The 24,257-nt window shown below is 34.0% G+C and overlaps 1 protein-coding gene across 1 annotated transcript in view; it reads right to left on the reverse strand.

Annotated features, from left to right (window-relative positions):
• LOC149795380 (ras-related protein Rab-24-like) overlaps positions 1–20,169 on the reverse strand; it is a 37,924-nt gene extending 17,755 nt beyond the window's left edge. The window contains exons 1-4 of the mRNA XM_089965162.1: positions 19,719–20,169; positions 6,809–6,877; positions 1,108–1,254; positions 511–610 (exon numbers count right to left, since the gene is read on the reverse strand). Coding sequence (XP_089821288.1) covers positions 511–610; positions 1,108–1,254; positions 6,809–6,877; positions 19,719–19,922 — 520 coding nt within the window. The 5' untranslated portion in view covers positions 19,923–20,169. The remainder of the gene's footprint in view (positions 1–510; positions 611–1,107; positions 1,255–6,808; positions 6,878–19,718) is intronic.
• Between the last annotated feature and the right edge of the window lie 4,088 nt (positions 20,170–24,257).

Here is a 24,257-nt window from a genome sequence, read left to right on the forward strand (position 1 = left end):
TGAAAAAGACAGTAACCTTTAGAATAAGTTACTATCAAATACAGATGGCAGGAATTGAGGTACAAATCCTTTCCAATTACTTTTACAAGGTGAAATATGACATAAACTTTACCTTCATGAGCCTACGTAACTCTACAGCATAATAATACAGCATAATAATTTGTTCTAGACTGTAATACAAAAATAGGAATTTAAAGTATAACAATACTTTACTAAAACTGTCTTTATACTGTTCTTTGAACAGTAAAAAGACAATAATCAATATTGTACTCTAAATACAAAAGCATTTAAGAGCAAGAAAATGGGGGGCAAAGACATCAACTCAAGAAAAATTAAAAGTTAGGTTCAACTTCTCTGCAATCAGTTTGAAACGACAGGCCCCACACTCTGAAAGTGAATCCTCCAATCTCACTCAGAGACTGTTAGATTGTTCAATTGTGTCTACTGCCAAAAATTCCCACTATATGATACTTTTTTTCTTTGTTTTTCTTAAACAGACCCAGTTCTTACCATCAGCAAGTGGTTTTGCTGCCTTAACAGTAACCTCTCTCTTATAGGCATCGTAATCCACCAAATCCTTCTTTGTACCACACAGGAACACCTTGCAGTCCTGTAAAGTAAAACTATCAATTAACACCTGACTGATACTTAAAATAGTTATTTTGAGAAAAAGAATGCAAATTTCATAATAGTCAACATGGTAGTAACTAGCCACATATTGGATATCAGGTTTTAATTTAAGATATACAAGACATAATAAGATGTCTTTTCGTAAAAACCAAATGCTGATATGACCATCTATTCAGGAATTGTAGCTGTAATAAGATTTTCAGCTAGTCACTGTGGCAGCTATATGATACATCAGATTGGCAACATTTTCATTTAGAACCAAGCAGACATCATAAGAAGTGTTTTAGTAAAACACCCTGATGATATGACAATCTAAGTGTGTGTGTGTGTGTGTGTGTGTGTGTGTTTGAGTGTGTATGCATGTAAGTGTAATTGTTTTTAAAAGACTTAATTTTGAAATATGCCTAATGGTCATGGATGCACCTGAATATATAAAATTTAAGAAACCTAGATTTAAATTTCATACACTGTACTTACCTTTTCCATCTGTCGCAATTCCCCAGCCCAGAAACGAACTCGATCAAAACTGGTCTTGTCAGTAAGATCAAAGCACAAAATGGCTGCCATAGCACCTCTGTAATACAGTTTGACCATCGACTCATATCGCTCATGGCCAGCAGTGTCCTGATAAATGTGCAAATAAGAAAACATTCAAGTTTTAAAATCCAAAATAGTGTTATAATTGCTGAACTCCTAAACATGGTTTATATGCATGATCTGTGGTCATTATATACAATGCAGCTGTGTCCCTAGTCTGTTTTAGGATATTAAGTCCTCCTTAGGTTATTCCCTATCTTCTTCTAGGTGCAACCAAAACTCCTAATGGGTTGCCCACCTTAATTACCAGTAGTCTAATCCATTATATATGACAGCTTTACAAGACACACGTCCTCAGACTTTATAGTTTGACAATAATACAAAATGTCTCTGAGGTGGCAGAAGTAACTCTCAATTACAGAAATAATATGAACATTTCTTAAGAATCCAAATACCTGAAAGGGCCACTAATGCATGTTGAGTACATAATCAAAGCATTGCTGTGTATTTGTTACCTTATTTTGACTGCAAGGTCAAAAAGGTTGAGCAAGCATAGTACTGAATGAATGTTCTTAGTTTTATAATGAGTCATCCATGAAAACAATCAAGGACTCACAACAAATGAAAAACCTTAGCTAAAAATCTAAATACAATTATTTTTTTTAAAAATGTGACCTAATCCCATGGTCAAAGAGGTACACAAGTATGTTACAGAAAGAATTAGCTTAGCCTAAAAATAAGTCTTTCCAAATATGAAGAAGATCCATAAAGGTGGTTAGGAAATAATAGCAAGTTAAAAAGCTTTAACCAAACCTGAATACAAATTTTCCATGACCATAATAGTCTCAGCATCATAAAAAGGAAGGATTTTTAAGTCACTGTATTATACCTCATTCTGTTTGCCTCAAGGCAAAATCAATTAAAATGCACTCAACCTGAAATATAGTGTACGGACATAATTTCCTAACTGGAACAATTCAGAGTCCTTTAGTAGTGAAGACAGGTGAAAAATAATGTCAGGATTTGGATTAATCATTCTGTTATAATTTGGCATGAAAAGAGGGCTGAGTTAAAAATATGTTTTAAACAATTGTTTACACTGATGTAAGTCATCTGCCATTTTGAATTTTCAGTATTGATCGTGTACTGTTTTCTGTAAAGACTCATAAGTACTGATCTTATTGTGCATATCTATTGCCCATGTAATTCAGATGTACTCTTTAAGTATGAAGTATTCAAGCCCTCATATACTTCATTGAAGGTGCTGAATTATTTGATTTACCAGGTATACAAAGTCTGTGCTTCATGACATCATCCTATTTTGTTTCTGGTTATTTGTAAACTCCAATTCATTACCACTGAACAAATTTTCAAGGTCGTTTTGTGGGGGTCAGGTTTGGCAAAAGACCCATGTTCATGCCACACAGATCTCAATCAGAGCAAAGTTAAATGAGGCTTTGAACAAACTAGGTGAATGGCCTTGCTTTCAATTCATATGGTTGAAATAATTTGAATGGTTAAGGCATGATGAGTAGAAATGAATCATGTACTGTTCTTTATGTAAAACAAATTCAACCATCAAGGACAGCTTCAAAATTGATGCCAACAAAACTCATTGGGCTTCTAAAATGTATACAAAGTACATATCTCTTTTAAAGGCTGCATCCAAAACCTGCTGCAACTAGTGCAGCAGCTCAGTGTTTATTCAATCTAAAGCAAGCAGAATAGCAAAAACTGGCTGAAAAGTACCAATACCCTAGCATGAAGTCATTTGAGATGTAACCTGTATAGAACTATGGTACAGCTAATACTGTGAGACAAGTTGGAGACATCAAGATTTAGCAGTTTCATGCCTAAAGGTACAACTGACTGCACTGATGACTTAAGAATATTTGTTAGAACATGCAATCAGGTTAAAAGAATCAACATGTCAAACAGGGTATTCAAGACACTTAAAGACCAGTGTGAAAGAAACTAGCAGGATTTGCTGCTGATGGTGCATCAAATATGCAGGGTAAACAAAATTAAAAACTCTAAGTCAACATAACCAGAAAATAAGCAGTGATGAGTCAGATGGCTGCAGTTCAGAGACTGATCAAGATATTATGAAATGGTGATGTCAAAAGAACTTGTTAATTCTGTGATATATTCCTTTAATAAGGAATAAATACAAAAAATGGACAGCTCTTTTTTATTTTTAATATAATTCATATCTGGTTCAAGTCGAACATTTTTATGAGAAAATTCTATGTAAGCATTCTATTTTGATTGGGCCAGTGAGATTTAGTTCAAGCCAGTGCATTTAGAAGTTCACTGGCCCAGTAGGCCAGTGGCATTACAAATTATGAAGACTGCTTTACTATGTGTTGGTGTTTCTCTGGGCACATGTTCTTCCACAACTATGGATCCAAGTGAAAAAAAGCCTGAACTTTATTGCACTAAAGAGCAGAGGTAGAAGGAGGAAAATGTATTATATGATTGCCAAAATGCTGCCTTCATAATGTCCTCATAGAAAGATTTAAGTAGGCCATTGAGACACTGATGGCTCAAACCTCACGGGCCTTTTTTTTAAAAAAGGTCGATATTAGTAAGGGGGTTAAGCTCTTTTGATGACAGTGACAATCCACTGTGAAATAGTAGAAATCAAATCATCAAAAGAACAATAAAAAGGAAGAAAAAAGATATTTCAACATCTCCTTTTTCATCTGGATTACATTAATATAGAATGTCCCTAATAGAGCATAAAAGCGTATCTTGATCTCACCAGCATAGATTTAACTGTGGCTAAGGATCTCTATAGGCAACCAAAGGTAATTAACTTTTTGCAAAATTCCTGGATGGCAAAGAAAAGAAACAGATAAATATCTGCTGTTAAACTTGAGACTGTCAGTGTCAATATACATGATTTGACTGACTGATTGATTGATTGTATTTTAATGATGCACCAGCACTGTTAGGTTATTTAGCACCATACAAAAGGTTACATGTACAATCATTTAAAAATTATAAAAAGTTTCAATTCGACTTGCAATATCAAAACCAAATAGTTGAAATTAAAATGATAAAAAATAGTAACAGTAAAACATGGTTTGAAATTTGCTCTGTCTTCAAACATTGACAGAACAGATCCTGAAAGAGGGTCTGTACCTGAGCATTGTGGATCAATTAGTTGTTGAAATACTTGACAATGTTTGGAGACTTGCCACTACTACTCCCATAATTCAGGTAAAAACCCTGGGTGTGGAAGCAAACCTGGAATTGAAAAACTTTTTTGTCCATGCAAAACTGGAAGCATTTGCAATTAAGAAGAAACATCAGGATGTTTGTGTATACATCCTGAAGTTCAATCAAGACTGCCCAAGCTGATGAATGCACTGCATTCTGGATTAATAATGTGATCTCCATCCTGAAAGATTCCTCCTGAAGAAGCCAGTTTAAAGATGGGAAATTTCTGGCTTTTCTTGGTGACCAGGAATATTTGTAAGAAGAATCCAAGAGTCTGACTGCTTAAAATCCTCCCAACTACCATTTCAGCAAAGAATGTTCACCTCTTCCTTTAATTTCACCAGACTGGATTGGTGAAAAAACGTGGAGGTCACTGAAAACGAAGTATGTTCCTGAAACGGTATTAGTTAAACCTCACTCACAATGTCAAGGACCCAGCCATTGTGTATGACATTTCACCAAGTCTCTGAAAAGTGGCCTATACAAGCACCTATGGGCTGCCTTATCTTTATTCTTTAGGAAATGAAAGAATATTTTTTAGAAGAATTCCTCCTCTGAGGCTTTTCGCAGTCCAGAATTAATTTGAGGTTGCTGAAGCTGGCATGAGAAGTTATGGTAATTAACAACCAAATTTCATGTTCAATAGCTTCGATGGTTTTAATTGGAAGAAAGGCCCAAGCTTTGGTTTAAACAACCACTTGAGACAATCTGGCATCCAACTGGATTGGTTTAGTAGGCCACTTTGAGGAAACTACCATGTAACTTGAGGCAGAAGCCATAGGTCTCAAGGAAGAGGGAGGTATGGATCACCCTCTAGATTGCCAAGCAATACCCTGGCCTATGAAAAACCTCAGAACTTTCCCCAATCACAGATAGGAAGTAGCAGGAGCTCCAGTTGAGTTTGTATACCCAAGATGTTATCCAAGCTGGAGAAAATCTTCTTGGACTGTGCACCTGATGGTTCTAAGCACAAGTCTGGGGGTAAATGGGCTTACTGACATGTCAAAGGACCAGATGTCCTCCTCTTCATCCAGCTGAGAAGTGGTAGAGGACCCAACAGCAGTAAAAATTGGGCTTTTCCACATCAAACTCATTGGAGTCGACAAGAACTGACAGAGCATCATCAATGTCTAATACACTATGGACAGGGGGCAGGCAGGACCTCACTATGTTCCATGGTGGCAGTGATGACATAGGGACACTAAAGAACCATGGCCAATAACTCTACACAGTGGGTAGGAGCTCTGTTTGTATTTGTCTGAGGCTTTAGATGATAACATCCCTGCAGTGGTAGTCATTTTGCAGTGAGACTCTATTGGCTCTGCAACTGAGAAACTGCAAAATACTGAAGAGGAGGGGGAGGGACTTTTCCTCTAGTTTCTTCTACCTTCTGTATGTTCATCTGGAATGTGTGAGATTCCATATTTTGGCTCATCCTAACTAAAATACATAGTGATCTGGAAGAGTGTCACCAAGGTCCTTTCAAATGGACACACCCACATACTGTCTTGAAACTGTTGTATAAAATAAATTTCCTGCAAGAAAACAATGAATAATGACAATATGTACACAATATGTCACAAGCAAACTCACCTGTTGTTATATGGTGTGTGCTACATATACTGCAGTGGACAGCACAAGGCAACAATGAAACTCAACTGTCTATTCTTTTGTACCAAAATACTACATTCAGTTGTTATACTTCTGACATCATATATTGAAGAATAATTTGCACACACAATAATGTTGTGACGTAAGACACAGGAAAAAATATCAATATACGACAATAAAAAAAAAACCAATTTAGTATTAGGCAGCAATTAAAGGAATGAATACATCATTAATACTATGTTTGGATTGTTGATTTACCGACAACCAGTTGTAATTTTGATATCAAGTATAAGGATATCCCATCTTCTTTGGGGCGGGATACAATGTGGTCACCTTGTTGGTCACGTAATAAACAATATTCTGATAAGAGGTGTCAGATTATCATCATGGAAAATAAGTAAAAACAAGGAATTAATGTAACACTAAGATATTAAATTTTGCTGAATGAAAGACTGCAATGCAGAGCGATGTGAGGCCACAGTGAATTTATCAGAGCATAGGCCAATGGAAGAGGGTCTTTATTTTAATCCTATACATGCTTTCTCCAACCCCACTTTGATACATGAAGAAACAAAACATCAGCTGAGCTGCGCTGTTCATATATAATATTTGGTCAAAACATTTTAAAATGTTATTGTAATCGCAATTCATATATGACATACCAGGTTTGATAAATTTCCACCCAACAGTTTAGGAAAAACAGAAAGATGGATGCACAGACCGATACACAGATGAAAAACTGAAGGTTTCATAATATCCCCCTTATAAAACACGAGAGTTCATAAAAAGTTTTGAGAATATTTACCCAGATTCCTAGAATGATGGACTTTCCGCCCACAGTTTCTTTCTTGGACCCAAATGCTGCTCCAATGGTCTGAAAATTTAATTTTTACAAATTAGGGTGGAAGTGGAACAAGCAAAAAAGACAAAATAAAATAGAGGCATATTCAGGGGCTTAATTCTTTCTTCTTAATCCATGGATTCTGGGCTTCTGAATCAAATCATATGGCACCAGAGACCTAATATCTTATTAAAGTCATGCCAAGTATGCCATCTATCAGTTTCCTCTCAGACTAATTATTATTATTATTATAAAAAATCATATTTTCTTTCAGAAAACTTTAGAATTTCACCCAACAAAATTATTTCATTCCATGCTACTGTCTTTACAAACTAATTCTTAATTGACACCAAGCGAACATACTACCTTGAAAATATGTATCATTTAATTATTAGGCATTCTGGTTAATAGGCATTTCCATTTAAGTCAGATGTTTAAATTTTAACAGATCTCAGAGTATGCCCTATAGGTTGAAAATAAATATCTGTTGTAGTTGCTTTTTTAGCATCTTTTGTTTGCTTAAGTAAAGTCTAGGCTTCACATATTTTAGTCTAAAGGTACTGTGATTACACTGTGGTATAAACTAGATGGTGTGAAGGACTGATGTACACTATAATATCTGTTATAGTAGTAAAGACATCGAAGCAGTCAATCATGGTGGGGGGGGGGGTACATGTTCTAGAGATAAGCTTTCACACCTCTTGTTTTGTTCTTTGTGGCTACTGAGTATTTAAACAACTGGGAAAACATTATGACCAAACAAGCTTACTCTATGACACCTCTACTATACCAATAGTCCCACAAAAGAAACAATGTGTAAACAAGACCTAGTCACCTTTAAATTATGCTTAGTCAACATAGTCTTAAATGACTGTCTGGCAACAACAACAAAGTAAGCCACACCCAGTGACCTTTTGAACTTTACCTCATTAAAATGTTTATCTGACAGTTTAAAGGATAAATAATTCCAAGATGGATAATGTCTCTGACCAATGTCCAGTTGCACAAAGAATGTGCCAGTCAAAACCTTTTAGCAGAACATATCCAGAAAATGCATGAATTTCAAAATTTCAGATTAGTGTTGGGAATATTCAAAAATGTAATATTTGAAACCAATGATCACTACATCAAAAAAAGTAATCAATGATTAATCAGTTTGTTCTTTTGATATGAAAAATATAGAAAAGCAAAAAAATGAATATTTGTTTTTTGTCTTCAAAAAGTTCTATCAGGTTACTGGGTTCAATCAAGTGAAACATGTTTAGGCTCTCATAAACAGTAGCAAGAAAAAAGTGAAGACAACAAGCTTTGTAAAATTTAACAAATAATTTATTTCCCAAGATAAAGTAAAAATGAGAAAAAGAACTTACGGTTTTAAGACTCAAATCCAAAAATATTCCAAAAATTATAAATTATTAGTCCTAGTAATAAAATGTTCTAATAACTCTGAGTTCAAGTCATGACAAAAAACCAAAATGAAAGGTGATTACACATGACATATACTGCGGCCAGTATAGTATTGACGTGTCAACCGTTCTTTGTTGAACCACAGACAATATTCCGGTATTTGAATTACAAATAAAATTTCAATAAATGTCTTTGTCCAAGAATTCTGTATGAGCACTTAAATATTCCCAGGGAAAAGAATTAATCTCTTGTAATCCAAATAATTTGAAGAAAAATTAAAATATAACTCCAAATGGTCACAACAAAAAAAACCCCACCACCTTGACACTGAAGTGTTTAAAAGCTCAACTGAGATTATTTCTCAAAACATCAGTATTAACGATGACTATTGCATAATTCCAGTAAAACATGAATTTCGAAATAGAGGCTATTACATGCACAGCCTCAATTCCATCCTAAAATCCCACACTAGGAATGAATAAAAAAAAAAAGAAAGGAAGTTGTTACTAATTTTGAATCAATGTCAGGAACTAGGTCAGCATAAAGATACAAAGTTCTATTTTTAGGTGTTTATGAAAAAAAACAGTCAGGTCAAACTAATTTCTGGAAAATGTTGAATTCCAGTAAACAAAATTACATTACTAAACATGTAATGGAATAAAAGATTTTAGATTTTTAAACTAACAAACAAACAAACAATGAAATTAAATTAAATTAAATCTACATAACACAAGGATTACACCTGACAAGGCCATTTATTCTTCCGATTCTCCAGAGCGGGACTGAGAATTTTACAAGCCACGCCTTTTTCTTTATGAATCTCCTAGTGGCTACATGAAAATAAGACAATAAATAAAACCAAATGGTATGCTTAAAATATGAATTATTCCTCTAATAACAGAATATGGATACAATAATATACACAGAGTAAGAATTAAGCCAAATTATTTATACTCCAAATTAAAGAGTAAATAATTTATCATTGTTTAAGATGATAAAATGTATACAACTATATGACAATTTTCACTAGTACAAGTATTACTTAGTCATCATAATGAATGTTTGTTTTAATACATTAAAGCTAGAAATGTTTTTCTCAAGATTTTGACTATGTTCAGCAGAATTAAATGACTGTTAGGCATCTATACAGAATGTGCCGGGTTACTAGTATTATCATCTTCAGACAAAATGCAAGCTGATCTTATCGACTTAGGGCCAAGTATTCAACAAGGTGCATTTGGCTTCTAATTGGCATTAATGATCCAGAGTACATGTATAACATAGGTCCATAGGGAATGTGAAACCCATGCAATTCCATACTTTCCTAACTAGGCAACTTGCTCATCACATTTCCATACTTCAGTCACATTAAATTTTGATAAGCATCTCACTGATGTAGTACTGTAAGTACCAATAACTACTTTTTAGAAAAGTTAAATTCAAATGTGTTGCAAGCAGTTTTATGTACCACCCTAATGGAGATTTTTCCAAGAGGCCAAAGACTGTTTTTTAATTGCATCAATAGATCAATAATGTACTCTTGATTAAAACCTAAGGACAATATAGATTATTTTACAACTTTTAAACTGTTATATTATACCATGCAAGGAATTGTTTGGGGATTTATTCACACCCAATGATGGCTGTTCTATCTCTAAAAAGGTAATGAAAAAGAATCATTTTCACATTTAGTATAGGACTACCCTAATATTGCTGTTCTATTTGAAATTATAGTAATGCAGAAAATCAAGATAGACTATAAAAGCAAGTAATATACATGATGATGTAGATATACTATTAACTATATGCTGTTTATTGCCAGAATCTGTACATTGACAAGCAAATATCATTGATATATCATTTTCTTTCCTATCTTTCTATCTTTCCTTAGCTTTTATCTATCATTTAACAGTGTAACACAATAATTGTTTAGAGCTGATCACATTAGTGGTCTTACCAAAAAGTGGTTGCAATACTGTGACAATTTAATGTATCACATGTATGTGAATTGAATGTTATATATATTTAATTTTTACTGTTTGTTGGCTTTTCTTCATGATTATGTTATTTATATACGTAGTTTGTATTTGACCTTTCTCCAAAATCAAATTAATAGTGTCCTAGACCAGTGACAGTTATTTTGTAAACAACATAATACACAGCTACTATTTCTCTATGATTGTGGATCAAATATTCAGATCATTATTATTTGTAAACATGTTTACTTTGGTTTAAGTTGTTGTTGTTGTAGAGTTTAACGCCATTTTTCAGCACACGACAGGCTATACATGGTGGCAAGTATTATTGGTGGAGGAAGAACTGGGAAATCCCCGGAAAGAACCACCGACCCTCGAGAAGCTACTGGCAAGCTTTCTCACTGTCTGAATTGCCAACGTATTAAAGTATCTTTTTCATCTTCTGCTGATGCATTGACCAAAAGAAGGAAGAATAAAAGATATTTTTTACATTATAAAATTGATCTTTTTTGGAGGTTCGTAATAAACAATACATGTACCATTAGAGAATTTATTTAAAAAAGTTGCTTAACATGATTGATATGTTGTCAAGGTTTGATATTGTTTTGGTACTAAATCATGTGATGATACCTAATGACTTCACAAACGATGTCATGGCATAGGGTAGTTGTTGTTGTTGTAGGGTTTAATGCCATTTTTCAGCACACGATAGGCTATACATGACGGCCAGTATTAATGGTGGAGGAAGAACCTGGGAAAACCCCCGGAAAGAACCACTGACCCACGAGAAGCTACTGGCAAGCTTTCTCACATACCCACATTGGCAGAATCTGAGACTTGATCCCACATAGACAGAGGTGAGATGGCAGTGATCCGTAATGGACAGCGCTTTAGACCACTCTGCCACTTGGGGCCCCTTGGTTTGAGTTAAAGATAAGTCTTAATTCTGACCTTAGAATCTTTCAGAATGGAAATTTTCCATCAAGTTGACAAGTATTTCCAGAAAATGATAACTTCTACATAGGAAAGGTAGAGTATTTTATAACACTGTGCACATTAGGATTATTCACTCTTGCCTTAACATACTGAAGCATAATGATTCTTATTGTTGTGCTCAGTTTTCAATTTGGATGGAGTAATTTATTCAAACTATTATTCACTGAATTACAAAGTGCTCAACCAAGCATGTCTGAGACTAAGGCTCATCAACATATTCATTATCAGAATATATTCAATATCAAAATTTATTTGGAACACTACTGGAATTCAATTGGACCTTCATGCATTTGGGTTTGTGAAAGAACTTTTGGGACTATTTGGGATTTAATTCACAATGTTAAACGTTCTATTTTAAATTTTCATACTGTACAAAACTTGTTGGGTTTTGCTCTTTTATGTTATTTAGTTTAAGACCAGTCATAAAACATATTTCATGTGAATAAAACTGAGGATTTTTTTTTCAAAACCCTTAGAAGGCTTCTATTTCAAGTGAAAACTCAACTTTAAAAGGCATTGCTGGTTTACAAATTCTAACACATTCAGCAGCTTATTATTTTGCAAGCAATTTTAACTTTATAGAAAATATACATACATATGAAAAAAGAGCAATCTCAAATAATACTGTATATTTACCAAAATGATATTCTAAATTTTATATTACATGTAACAGTTTTGCTGTCTCTGTCACCAAACTATATAATCCCATTTTACCTGCATGTATATATGGCCAGCCAACTCATCCAAGAGTTTTAATGACCATGTTAGTTAGGGGTAAAACAATACACATGTGCCGTGTTTGATATGATTCACGATACACAGTCTGCAATACAATACATATTGATACAAATCTGAACTTGATGGTCTTTCCATCTTTGGAAGGAAGATGGTACCCTTTTATGTACGCTGACATACTGGTTGTATTTCCAGTATGCAGATTACAGATATACATATAGTTATCATGTATTTATATGTAATTCTTATTGATGACAAGATAAAAATTCATTCAGACAGACTACATGTTGGTTGTCAGTGAGTTTTATTCAATGTTTTAGGCCATTTAATAGTGGCTCCTTTTAACTCACTTTAGCCAACAGGCCCTTTGTTGTGCAAGCCATTAATGTTTTGAAAACTTCTTATTACCGATTTCATGGCACACTTAAACTCATAAACATTATGATGTTATCTTCAAAACAGAAGAAATAATGTAATTTCTTCATGCATATAAAATTTCATCTAGAACAAATCCAGGCATGGAAATGAGGATGAATACCCAAAAAATCTATCACAATGTACTTCCTGCAGAATCAGATGCAAAATACCGCTATTGCCACACTGCTTGTATTTGTCAGTAAAAAAGGAAAAACTATTGACAACACCCAGTCCTATTCTACATTTTTTTTGCACCTTACACAAGGTGATAAACTTGAAGTGGTTTGCAATCTGCCCCATGCTGATTCTGTGCTAATTTTGTTTATACCATTGTCACCTTCATTCACCTGCTAAATATCTCTGCATAAAAAGAGAAATTCCAAATTTGTTTCCCATTTACACTTTAAGGTGAGAGACTGTCAGGATTTTATCTTAAGGGAGACCTCAATTAATGACTTTCATGCTAATTATGCTTTGCCAATACTTCCTGTTTGTCATGGAGGGAATAAGCTACAATAATTTCTAATTGGTGGTTATTGTTTAAACTGAACTGGAACAAGCAATAATCACCAATAAGAATTCAATGCATCATATTTAACCGAACAACACCAGAAGTTTAGCTTTCAAATCGACCAAAGTAAACATGGTACACTTCATCACAGAAACTTTGCCTTTTGTATCGATTCTTTGTCTCTTGTATCAATATGTGTATCATTCACCCCTAATGTTAGTCAACATCAACCAAAACAAACATTGGTAAAATTCTGTGTAATATACTAAGTGTCTTCTTTATACCAATGAACTTTCATATATTCACCTGTAATGACGTATACACAGTCACATCATTTTTTCCACACAAATGCTATATAATTCTGGATGTGCAAACAAAATTTAACTCAAAAGTTAACATAATAGTTAATACTTGAAATCATACATCCTATTTTTGTGTCTAACCTTTATTTCTTCATTAAATCCCTCCCATTTTCATAATGGAGAATTCCCCACCCTTACATTTTTAGTTCTTGAAAGACCCTGATAATGTTTTCATCTGGAATATCTTGTACAGCTTGTATAGTAACAGTAGATGTATTACTATGTTTAACAGCCTCATCATTTAAAGGTAGGTATCCGACCTTATACAAACTGCACATCATATAGATATAACTTAGAAACGGAAGATTGGTTTGTTGATTAAATGAGCTTCTCCTTTTGTAAATATACCAACCATTTAACAAATAAACTATGCAGGACTGAAAGATTTTACACTGACCTTTGTACATTCAAATGGATTTCAGGTTGTTATGAAAAACCCAAATCCACAACAAAAAAATCCACCCAAATCAACAACATACTGACATGAAAAGTTTTCTCTTGTTCGGCATTAATAAAATTTGACGATCTGCATGAACATCATATGTAAGTAAGGTGTCTGTGATATTAGCACATGCTACAACTTAGGGATGGTGCTTGAGTAAAACAATTAATGTATGTGTGCTCATGTACAACATTCTTAAAATTAAATGTAATATTTTATGTTATGATAGATTATGATAGATTCTGTCTGTGTCAGTGATTTAGAGATTTAACATAGCTTTAACAATTCTACAGTCATATCACTATGGTGTCTGCAGTTGATAGTTTAGTGATATCTAACACTGGGGAACCCATGTTGCAGACGTTTTGCACGATGTCCCACCCAGTCACATTATCCTGACACCAGGCCGACCAGTCCTAACACTAAACTCTCAATGCTGAGCACCAGGTGAGGCAGGTGTTAATATTACTAACCAATTAGGCCACTGGAGCAGTCCTCATGGGGATATAACTGTTAGATTTAAATAAAAAAGGCATAAGTGCTGTTGGATTCTCATTAGCAAACAAATATTCATCATTCTTTTCACTGTATCTTATTGGTGGCAGCAGACATGATTTTGGTCTTCCATTAAAAAAAGCAGAAAAAACTGTAAGGGGAGTTTGGGGGTCCTCCCCCACTGGGATCTTGAGGGGCAGTGCCCCCAATCCAGGGGTCCAAGGACCCTGACCAAAAACGCATTTTACATTCATAAAAAACTGCTTCTGATGCAACTTATGATCATATAATAAAAAAAATTATTTGAAAAGCTAATAAACTTACCAAAAATGATCAACTTTAGTTCAATAAAATTTCATAATATTTATAAGTCACATGAATTTGGTCTCCAATTCTATTGATGCTGAAGTTATTTCATGTGCATGTCAGTGTTCACATCATAATTAAATCACAAGATTTTCTCAATTTTCACAGCAAATATATTTATACTTCTCTCTTTTCATAACAAATCTGTAAAATAAACACCCAAGTACATCAACTATATACAAATAATCCCATACATTCACTTGTCTTTTTCTTCAATCGACACAACAAGTTGACATGCCAGTCTAGCTCTTTTTGCGGCTTTGGCAAAGATCTCTTTATCCTTTCTTTTTGTCACCACTGACTTTTTTGTCAATATGCAATAGGTTTTTTTTCCTTCTCAATGAGAGTCTTTTTCCTTTCAAGCTGATGCTTCTATTGACTACATGCAGTGGGCATATTCTGACAGAGGGCTACACCTGTTCTCTCATGCAAGAAATCTTTCTTCTTATAGTAATTAACTGCACTTTTTCCAGGTGCCTTCTGAACTTCCATTTTTCTGTATGGAGCTTCTTTTGTATGTGCTGTTCCAAACTCTTCCAACAGTGATTACTGTAATTCAAATCTTTATTGCTGAGGTCACAAAATGCCAGTCCTCTAGCGTTCAATTTTCTTACAAACTGACCAACTAAATTTCCATCAACATTTTTGCTCCAGCCATTCCCATTTCCATACGTTTTTTAAATCTTTACGTAAACTTTTCATGTCATGGTCTCTCTCAACAACTCAGGACGCCATGTTTTGCAAGCATGCTTCTATCCATTGCCATCAGTTTCCATTACACAAAGATTCAATGGATGAATTTAAACCTTTGACCAATCAGAATACTCTTTATGAGTCATGTGCTAACTAATATATGGAACAAATAATTTACAAGGTCATTGTGGAATGGGAGCAGACAGACCGATTTTAATAAACCGGATTGGAGACGATAAAAAAAATGAATTGTATCAAGAAAAATCTTATTCAAGTCAGGAGAAAAGCGGAATTCCACTTTAAAATGGAGAAAAATCATGTCTGTGGTAGGATCACTAAAAAACCATTAAAGCAATATTTGCCAGTACAAACTAATTTGGGATTAAGATAATTAAGATTTACCAATTTGTCGACTGCTCCCGTGGCTTAGTGGTTAGACAGGGTTCATACAGAATTCTGAATGATAAATTCAACAACTTTCCCAAACTTTCAAAGTCCACAAAGAGATTTCCAAGACCTATTTTCGCTAACATTTTTTATACAAGTTATGTTATATGAGAAAACAATGAATGCAAAATACTTGTTTAATGATGAAATTCAAACTATAATTAATTTCCTAAAACAGCTTTATAATGATCTGGAAGATCAGTTAACATTCATTGTTATTTCAGAAATATGTAACTTATGTATCAGATTTAAAACAAAATAAATTTTTCTCTTAAAAGAAATTAAAATGTTTGGGTTTATTTCAATTTTCAAAGACTTTTGAAGACCTCAGGGTAACCTGCTCGATTTTCATGGCCTTGAAAATGCTACCTCATTTTTCCCAAACTGTCAAAGACCTTTAAAGACCATAAGAACCCTATTAGAGTGTCCACCTGGGATGCAGTACGTTGTGGGTTCAAACCCCAGCCGAGTCATACCAAAGACATACACAAATGGTACTAACAGCTGCCTCGCTTGGTGCTCAGCATTAAGAGGTTAGTGTTAGGACTGGTCGGTCTGGTGTCAGGATAATGTGATTGGGTGGGACATCATGCTACATGTCTGAGGCATGATGCCCCAGTGCTAGACATCTCTGGAAACTGTCACACTGCAGACTGAAATTTTTTTAAAAACTAGATGTATGTTAAAAGTCCAAATCACACACACACACATACTCATACCAATTTGTCATGATCATTGTCATATGGTGACTTTCAGGATTATTGTTGGCCTTTAACCATAAAACATTTTTATTCTGGATTTTAATTTAAAATATCTTTATCAGTCCTGATTTCTATGTCTTTGTTATGAATTTTCAGGCCATCATTGTTCATTTAAAATAAATAAAAAGTTTATTCATCTATAATTGCAGCTGTATGGTAGATTTATATTATCTGGAACATAACCATGTAATCAGGCCCAGTTGTTTTTATTTCTGATTCAAATGTACAGAGAACTACTTTATAATAGCTAATATATATAGTCACATGCAAAGTAACTAATGTAAACAATGAATCAGAAGGCTTACAAACTGCAAGCCTTTAAAATTAAAAAAAAATGGTGGGTTTATATTTTACTTAGAAAACTGAATAAAATGATTTGACAGAATCTAATACAAATCTTAGTCATCTTTCTGAAGATAAATAACACTTTCTTTGACTAGATTTGAAGGAAAAAAGCTAGGAAACTTGGCCAAGAAGTCAAACAGCAGTTTCACTGTGGCTCCTTACAAACGTAAAATAAAACTATAGGTAAATGGATATTGGGATTGGTAGGAGGGGGTGGGGATTGAAAGACTAGCATTTTAATAATTGGACTCATACCACTGTTCGACAATTGGAGGCAGTAGACACAATGTGATTTGGTGTATTTGGGGAGGATTCTGGTGTTCTGTAACACCATGAATTTCATCATAATTTGGAGAGTTTACAGTGAGTCCTGCAATCATGAAGCCTAAAATAAAACCTGGTAATGGTGCGGGAATGGGGGGTATGACAACAATGAAATGATGAGAACCGACTGCTTATACTGTAAAATTAAGGAAGAAGGTGAAATGGACCTAAATCAATAGCCATTAGTTCCACCATGTCTGCCAATTCTGTGCGTTGGATAATTCTATGCAATGATACATCATTTCTATAAATATTGGATCACATGCTATTCTGGGTCATAATTCCATTTTGTACCAAGAAAGAACGATTATACTTTAATTAAGAATGTTAAAATAATAAAGTATACCAAAATATCCCACATTTCGACTCGAAAGGCATATGAAAATATGATTTCTAAATGTCAACATGAATACCCACTCCACGAACTTCTTAAACCTGTAACCCAGAAAATCCTATTTACTATGTATCTTTTAGAATTATAGAAATAAATACATTATATAAAAGATGGAAATTTATACCTTAACAAATTCTGCTTCTTAATCCAAGTGTCCAATTTTGCAAGTTGTCCCACATGTACAATATCGATTGCTACACAACATGTCAACTTACTGCTAGAATGGCATTCTCAAGAAATTCCCCCGCATATAGACCTTTTTCAGGAAGTCAAATTTGAGTTTTTCCACTCCAATATTTAATGCATGAGCTAATCAACGTAGGGCAACTATTAAATGATTGTCATTAACATAGTGTATTTTCGTGAAGAAAGTTTCAAACAAATTTGTAAAGGTCTGTAAACCCTTCACAGAAATAGTGTGTTTAAAAATCATGAGTGAATAGTTCAATAATCTGCCTAAAGGAGTAAAGTACATATGAGCACAAAAAGCATCTGAGAGGACCAGAACAGCGGACAGGATTTGTAGGCCCTAGGAAAAATTATCCAGTAGGCTCCAATGAATCACAAATTGAAACAAAGGTGGACCCCCTGACCGTTGTGATCCCCCGTAATTTGTTCTACCCTGTCCGTGGTCCTGGATAGGACTTACAAAGTTGGATGCTCCATTTCTGAAAGGAAAGGGGTGGTCGACAATTTTCCTATGTGACCAGAATTACAATTTGTACAAATCTATGTGTATTTAGATGACTCTTCAAGACTATATACTCACAAAAACACAATGACTTACAAATCCCTTTGTTGCATATAATTAATTTCATAGTGGATGGATGCATACAGGTGAACACAGCATTATCAATGCCAGCATAATCAGATCCCATGCCCAATCCAAGAAACCACACGAGTTACACATAGCTGATAGTACTGTTGGTACTGGCTGTTGCAAATGTATAGCAGTTAACTCATCATTATTTTCCATATTTGTTAAAGAAATTAAAAAACTAAGGAAAGAGAGAGAGAGAATTCATTAGCCAATCCAATGTAACTCAAGCAGTTTTGGGATTCACATTCATTACCATTTAATTTATTAACTAAATGGCAAATCTTTGAGGAATCTGCTTAATATGTGATGTGCCACCTTTGGTATTCATTGTTTGCTGCTAATTAGACAAGTTAACTTGTTTATTTTCGGATTAATCATTACCATACATTCATATGGGGGCACGTAGTTAGGACGAGAGTCACGATGCAGTAACATAAAGCAATAGATACTCATTTATTGTTAAAAATACTTTATGAAAACGTATAGTTCAACTCTTATACTTGTGGGCTGGCATATTATTGCATACTACAATCTGTGGAGATTTATAATGTCAAATGTTCTATTCATGTAAGTGTAGGTCACTCGAGTTGCCCTACGTCAAATGCACATGACCGTACCGGATGTGGCTATGAGATAGGTTTGGCCAGCTAAAAACAGTATCTGAAAATGATCTATTTTCTGTTTTTAAATTCTTTAGTAATTCTTCTCCATAAACAAGATGTAAACATATTACATCCTATTCATTGTTGATTTTCTTCCATATAGTAACTAATTTTTTTTATAAAATATTGAACTTAACTAAAAAAAATTTACAAGATCGGTTTAGTTTGCTTAATATCTTTTGCCATTTACTGGCATTGTTACATTGAATTTTGTAAAACTAGCTATAAACCTGACCTAATTACTCGACTGAAATGCTGGCAGAAACAGTAGAAAGTAATGTATTTCATTTCTATAGCCCGATGGGTAAACAAAACATCTTTTCAAAGTTGTGTGCACAATAGGTCGACATATCGCGAGTCATGAAAACACAGGAATGGTATCATGTGTGTCCAAAATTATTATTATTTTGAACAAAATATCAAAGTGACAATTGCCTCTTTTCAAATGGTAAGCATTGCAGTATTTTATTTTCGTCAATCGGTCAAATTTAGTGTTTTTCTTCAATATTGGAGACGGAAACCAGAAATGCCCGACAGCATTGTAATTTAATGTGATAACAAAGGAAATTAAAGATAAAAGACAAAATACATGATCAAAAATGACTGGAGAAGGGAAAATGTAATTACGGAAAATGAATGTAAAGAGAAAAAAAGAAAAAGCTTATACTAAACATAATTAAATATACTAAAGAGAAATAATAGGAACACAATTCCAACTTACATTTTGATATGGCACTGCGGCGTCAAAGGTGCCTCTGATATATCGGTTGACTAAACACGTCTTGCCCACGTGTGCTTTTCCAAGTAGAACCACCTTTGAATCAATTTTACTCATATTAAGCGGTCTATAACAAAACGAAACGCCAAATTTTATGTAAAAATCGACTCGGTTAAATAACAAGAAAACTGATTGTGGGAACTGCATGCACGAATCCGTGGCCTGTATTTTGGTGTGTACATCCACTCAGCACTTACTGAACTAAAATGTTTAAATATTTTGGTTAAGGCATTGAAAATTATGAATAATTTGTAGATTTGTGAAAACGATTCACCATAAATAGTTTAAATCGACAAGTAATACACTGAATTTTAGCTGTGCATGTACTCTCCAAGATTTCTAACAGTTAACGGAGGACGCCAGCGTCCTCTTTACTTTTGGTTTAGTACATACGGGCATTGTAGGGTTGTTTTAATTTTCCTTGAAGTAAGAGAGTAGTCTTTCGTGTAGTCTGGTTTCCTGCACAATTTAACACTGCTTTGCATTTCGCGAAACGACAGATTCGTGTCGCGGAGTTGCACACCAATTACCAACTCCGGAAACCAAACTATTAAGACCATATCCTAGGTAATATTATCTTTCCCGACTTGACTGATAAGGTCTAGAACGGTCCGATTGCGCAAGCCGATATCATTTGAGACCGATATCTGGAATAGTTCACCTTAATATATGGTTATGTATGCACATAAATTCGTCCAATCCCAATAAAATGTTCAAAGCTCGGAAGAAAAAAAGAATCAGTGTTAAAGTTTAGAAAATATGCACTTTTTAAGATTTCTGGTAAATATACATATTCCGCCTTTAAGTACGAAAAATTGCCAACAAATCTCTCTCTTTCTCTCTCTCTCTCTCTCTCTCTCTCTCTCTCTCTCTCTCTATATATATATATATATATATATATATATATATATATAAAATCTGCATATAGAAATGAGAATAAAGTATACATTTTATTGTAATGACTATGGTGTTAAATAAAGTAACTGAAAAGGGTGACAAGCAACAAGCTTTGTAAAATTCAACAAATAATTTATTTCCATTGAAATAAAAGTGAAAATGTAAACCAAACTTACAGTATCGCGAATTAAATTCAAAATAATTTTATAATTACTAACACGAGTCCTAATGCATAAAGTTCTGAATAACTTTAGCGATATTAGTGAGTGACAGTCATGGGTTCAAGTCATGTGTTTTTGGAGCTCCCAGTTTTTCATCAAATTGGATGGTGAAATGTGATTGTATTCATTGGTACATGTTGTGGATATATTCATGAAGTGATCAGTTGTGGTGTGGTGTAATTACTACTTTTGAAAGTTTTCTTTCAAGTATTAATTTTGTGTTTTTAATATTTGTTTGTCATATATTCATTTAACCCATTTATACCAGGAGTACCAGGAGTACCAGGAGTACAGACACTTATAGCTCACTTATAGTGAGATCACTTATAGTTCAATGCTATATTTAGTTTGTTTAAGCCTTAATGGGTTTAGTGAGTGCAAGTCAGAGCTAATCTGGGCTAAGCACATAACTTGGTGGTATGGGCTCTCTTGATAACTGCTAACTTATGTTCATCTAAAGAGTGTGAGCTCTTTAGGAATCTATAGTGGATGAGTAAGTTAGATAAAAGTTGACAATATGGCTGAAATATGGCTGAAATGAAAATATATTACCTACAACAAATAAAAACAAAATAAATAAATAAATACTTTAATGCATTGGGAGATATTCGTTAGAAACAACAAAAATGCTCTCTTAACATGATCTTATAGATGATGTGGACATTGAGAGAAAGTCTCAAAACAGTTTTGATGTTGCACAAGACATGTTAGATAATGAAAATGAGGACAACACCAATTCAAGGCTGGATTTAAACTTATCAGAAATTGATGATATGGGAAAACCGAAGGGAAATGTGAGAAACATTGAAAGTGTCACTGATGAAAATGAGGACAACATCAATTCAAGGCCAGATTTAAACTTATCAGAGATGGATGATATGGGGAAACCGAAGGGAAATGTGAGAAACATTGAAAGTGTCACTGCTGCTGATACCAAAGATGATACCAATGATGATGCTCTATTTGTTTCACAGACATCGCAAGCAGAACAAGATTTAGATGTAGAGGAAATTAATGAAGGCATATACATGCAAATCAAAACCAAATTTGGAACTCTTAATAGAAGTGCCTTCAAAAAAAGATTGAAATCAACACTTGATGTCAAAGGTCTCAGGGATTCTAGGCAAGCTCTCTTTGATCTAGCAAAAAGGAAGAGATATGATTGTCTTGATGGTCGATTAGTAGAACGTTTACCTCGAACAAATAATGCTCCTGTGGAGGATAAGTTATCGGAAGATATTTATATTATATTCCATTTCATTGAAGGAGAAAATAATTACAGTGACATGAAAGCATGTATATCTAAATGGGCATTGAAACATAATTATGAAACAAGATTATCCCAGTGTTTAAACTCCATTTGCAGTGATTGTATATTACAAAGTCCAAAAGCTTCGGTCAATGATAACACTTTACAAAGAATTCATGAAGATGCTGATAGAATGAGCACAATATTTGCGCAGATAGCGATAATGAATGATAAGTTTGAAGAAAAATTCTCCAGATTGGAATACCAGTTAGGTGATATTATCACACAGACAGAAAATGAGATCCTAAACTTAAAGTCAGACTTAATGGAAACTACGAAGAAACTATAAGAGGCGAACTCTCATATAGAACAACTGAAATTAAAGGAAGAAAAACTAATCAATGATAATAGAGGAATGTATTTCCAGATGTCATCAATGGCAACCTGGGAAAATGAGATTAAAGAATTATCTTCTCATGTACATCAACATCTAGATGTGATCATGAAAAACATTAACTGTATTGAGGGAAAGTTAGACACAATTTGTACAAGACACAAACTTTTATACAATCAGTCTAACAAAGGAAGTGGTAGAAACGTAGACTTGCAAATGAAAGAAAATCATGGAAATCATGAACTATCAGCATACAAGGAGAGAAGACATGATATCTCTCCATCTATTGACCAAGAAAATGTAATACATGGACAAAAAGAAATACACAAAGAGCCTGCTATAGCTCTTCCAGCAAATTTGCCTGGAAATGGTCCCGCTATGTTTACATTGAAAGATTTCCCGCCACTTTCACGGAATGATCAGACTTACATAACGGAAAATGTGAGTCATAATCAGCGCATAGAAGTAACATCTAACAATGCAAGTACATCAATCCACAATCAGCAAAAGAAATTAAGATATGAAGATAGAGCTAACATAAATATAAATGAAAACATAAATAAAGATCAAATAGTGCACAACAAATCACCAAATGATCAAAGAATGCTTCCGAATGACGAGGAGAGACAAAAAAAAAGATACATTGTATAGACATATTGAGACAATTATTACCAGACCCAATCAAAAGAATATAGAATCAGATGTGTTTGAACCAGTTGTAAGAAACAAAATAAGACACATTCTGCTATCAAATGTCAAATCGAGAAAAAATATAGATGTAATAAGGACAGCTATCGCAACTCAGTGCAAGGAGGAAGGTGTGACAGTAACATTCATCCGCCTCATAAAGAAATGACCCCATTGGGATGGATCAAATACATATACATTTCGACTAAATGTACTGGATAAAGATTTTGAACTGATGATGAATAATGAATCATTTTGGAGTTCTGGAATAAAATGTAGGGAATGGATAACAAACAGAAAATGGAGAGAAGGCTACTCACTCGATGAAACGCATGAGAATTACAAAATATATTCCTAATGAGCATAGCCATATGACTAGTAATTGCTTCTTAATTATAATTATGCTCATTATTTCAACATGGAATGTACGTGGTATAATGTCTAGCACGCAGAAACTAATTGAATTGTTACCAGACACAGATATATTTGTTATCACTGAACATTGGCTTTGTACAAAGAATCTAACGTATTTAGATAAATTACATGATGATTTCAAAGTAGTTGCATTACCTACTGAAGAGATACAACAATACTATAGAGGTAGTGGCGGGGTTGCCGTATTTTATAGATCATCACTATGCAAAGTAAGCACCTTACAAAATGAGTTCCCAAATATTATGGCGGTGAAAATCTTAGTGAGAGACTTGGAACCTATAATTTTGATTGCAACCTACTTTTCTTCAACAACTAGAACTGATGATGCATATGACAAATTTTGTGAAAATGTTTTTGATGTGTATGATAGGTATTCTGCTGAAAATATATGCATAATTATAGCCGACATGAATGCAGATCTTGTGTGTAAAAATCCATCAAGAAGAGATCTTGCTCTCAAAAAAAAAGAATTGAACAGAGAAACATAGTTGCTACGCTGGTGATAAAACCACATGAACATTACATCACGTATAGATCAAAAGACATGTCATGAACGTCCACACTTGATTATACATTAATACCTGAAATAATTAGAGGTG

The sequence above is a fragment of the Sinohyriopsis cumingii genome, chromosome 7 (genome assembly GCF_028554795.1).
Source record: "Sinohyriopsis cumingii isolate HCF-2022 chromosome 7, ASM2855479v2, whole genome shotgun sequence".
Lineage (NCBI taxonomy): Eukaryota > Metazoa > Mollusca > Bivalvia > Unionida > Unionidae > Sinohyriopsis > Sinohyriopsis cumingii.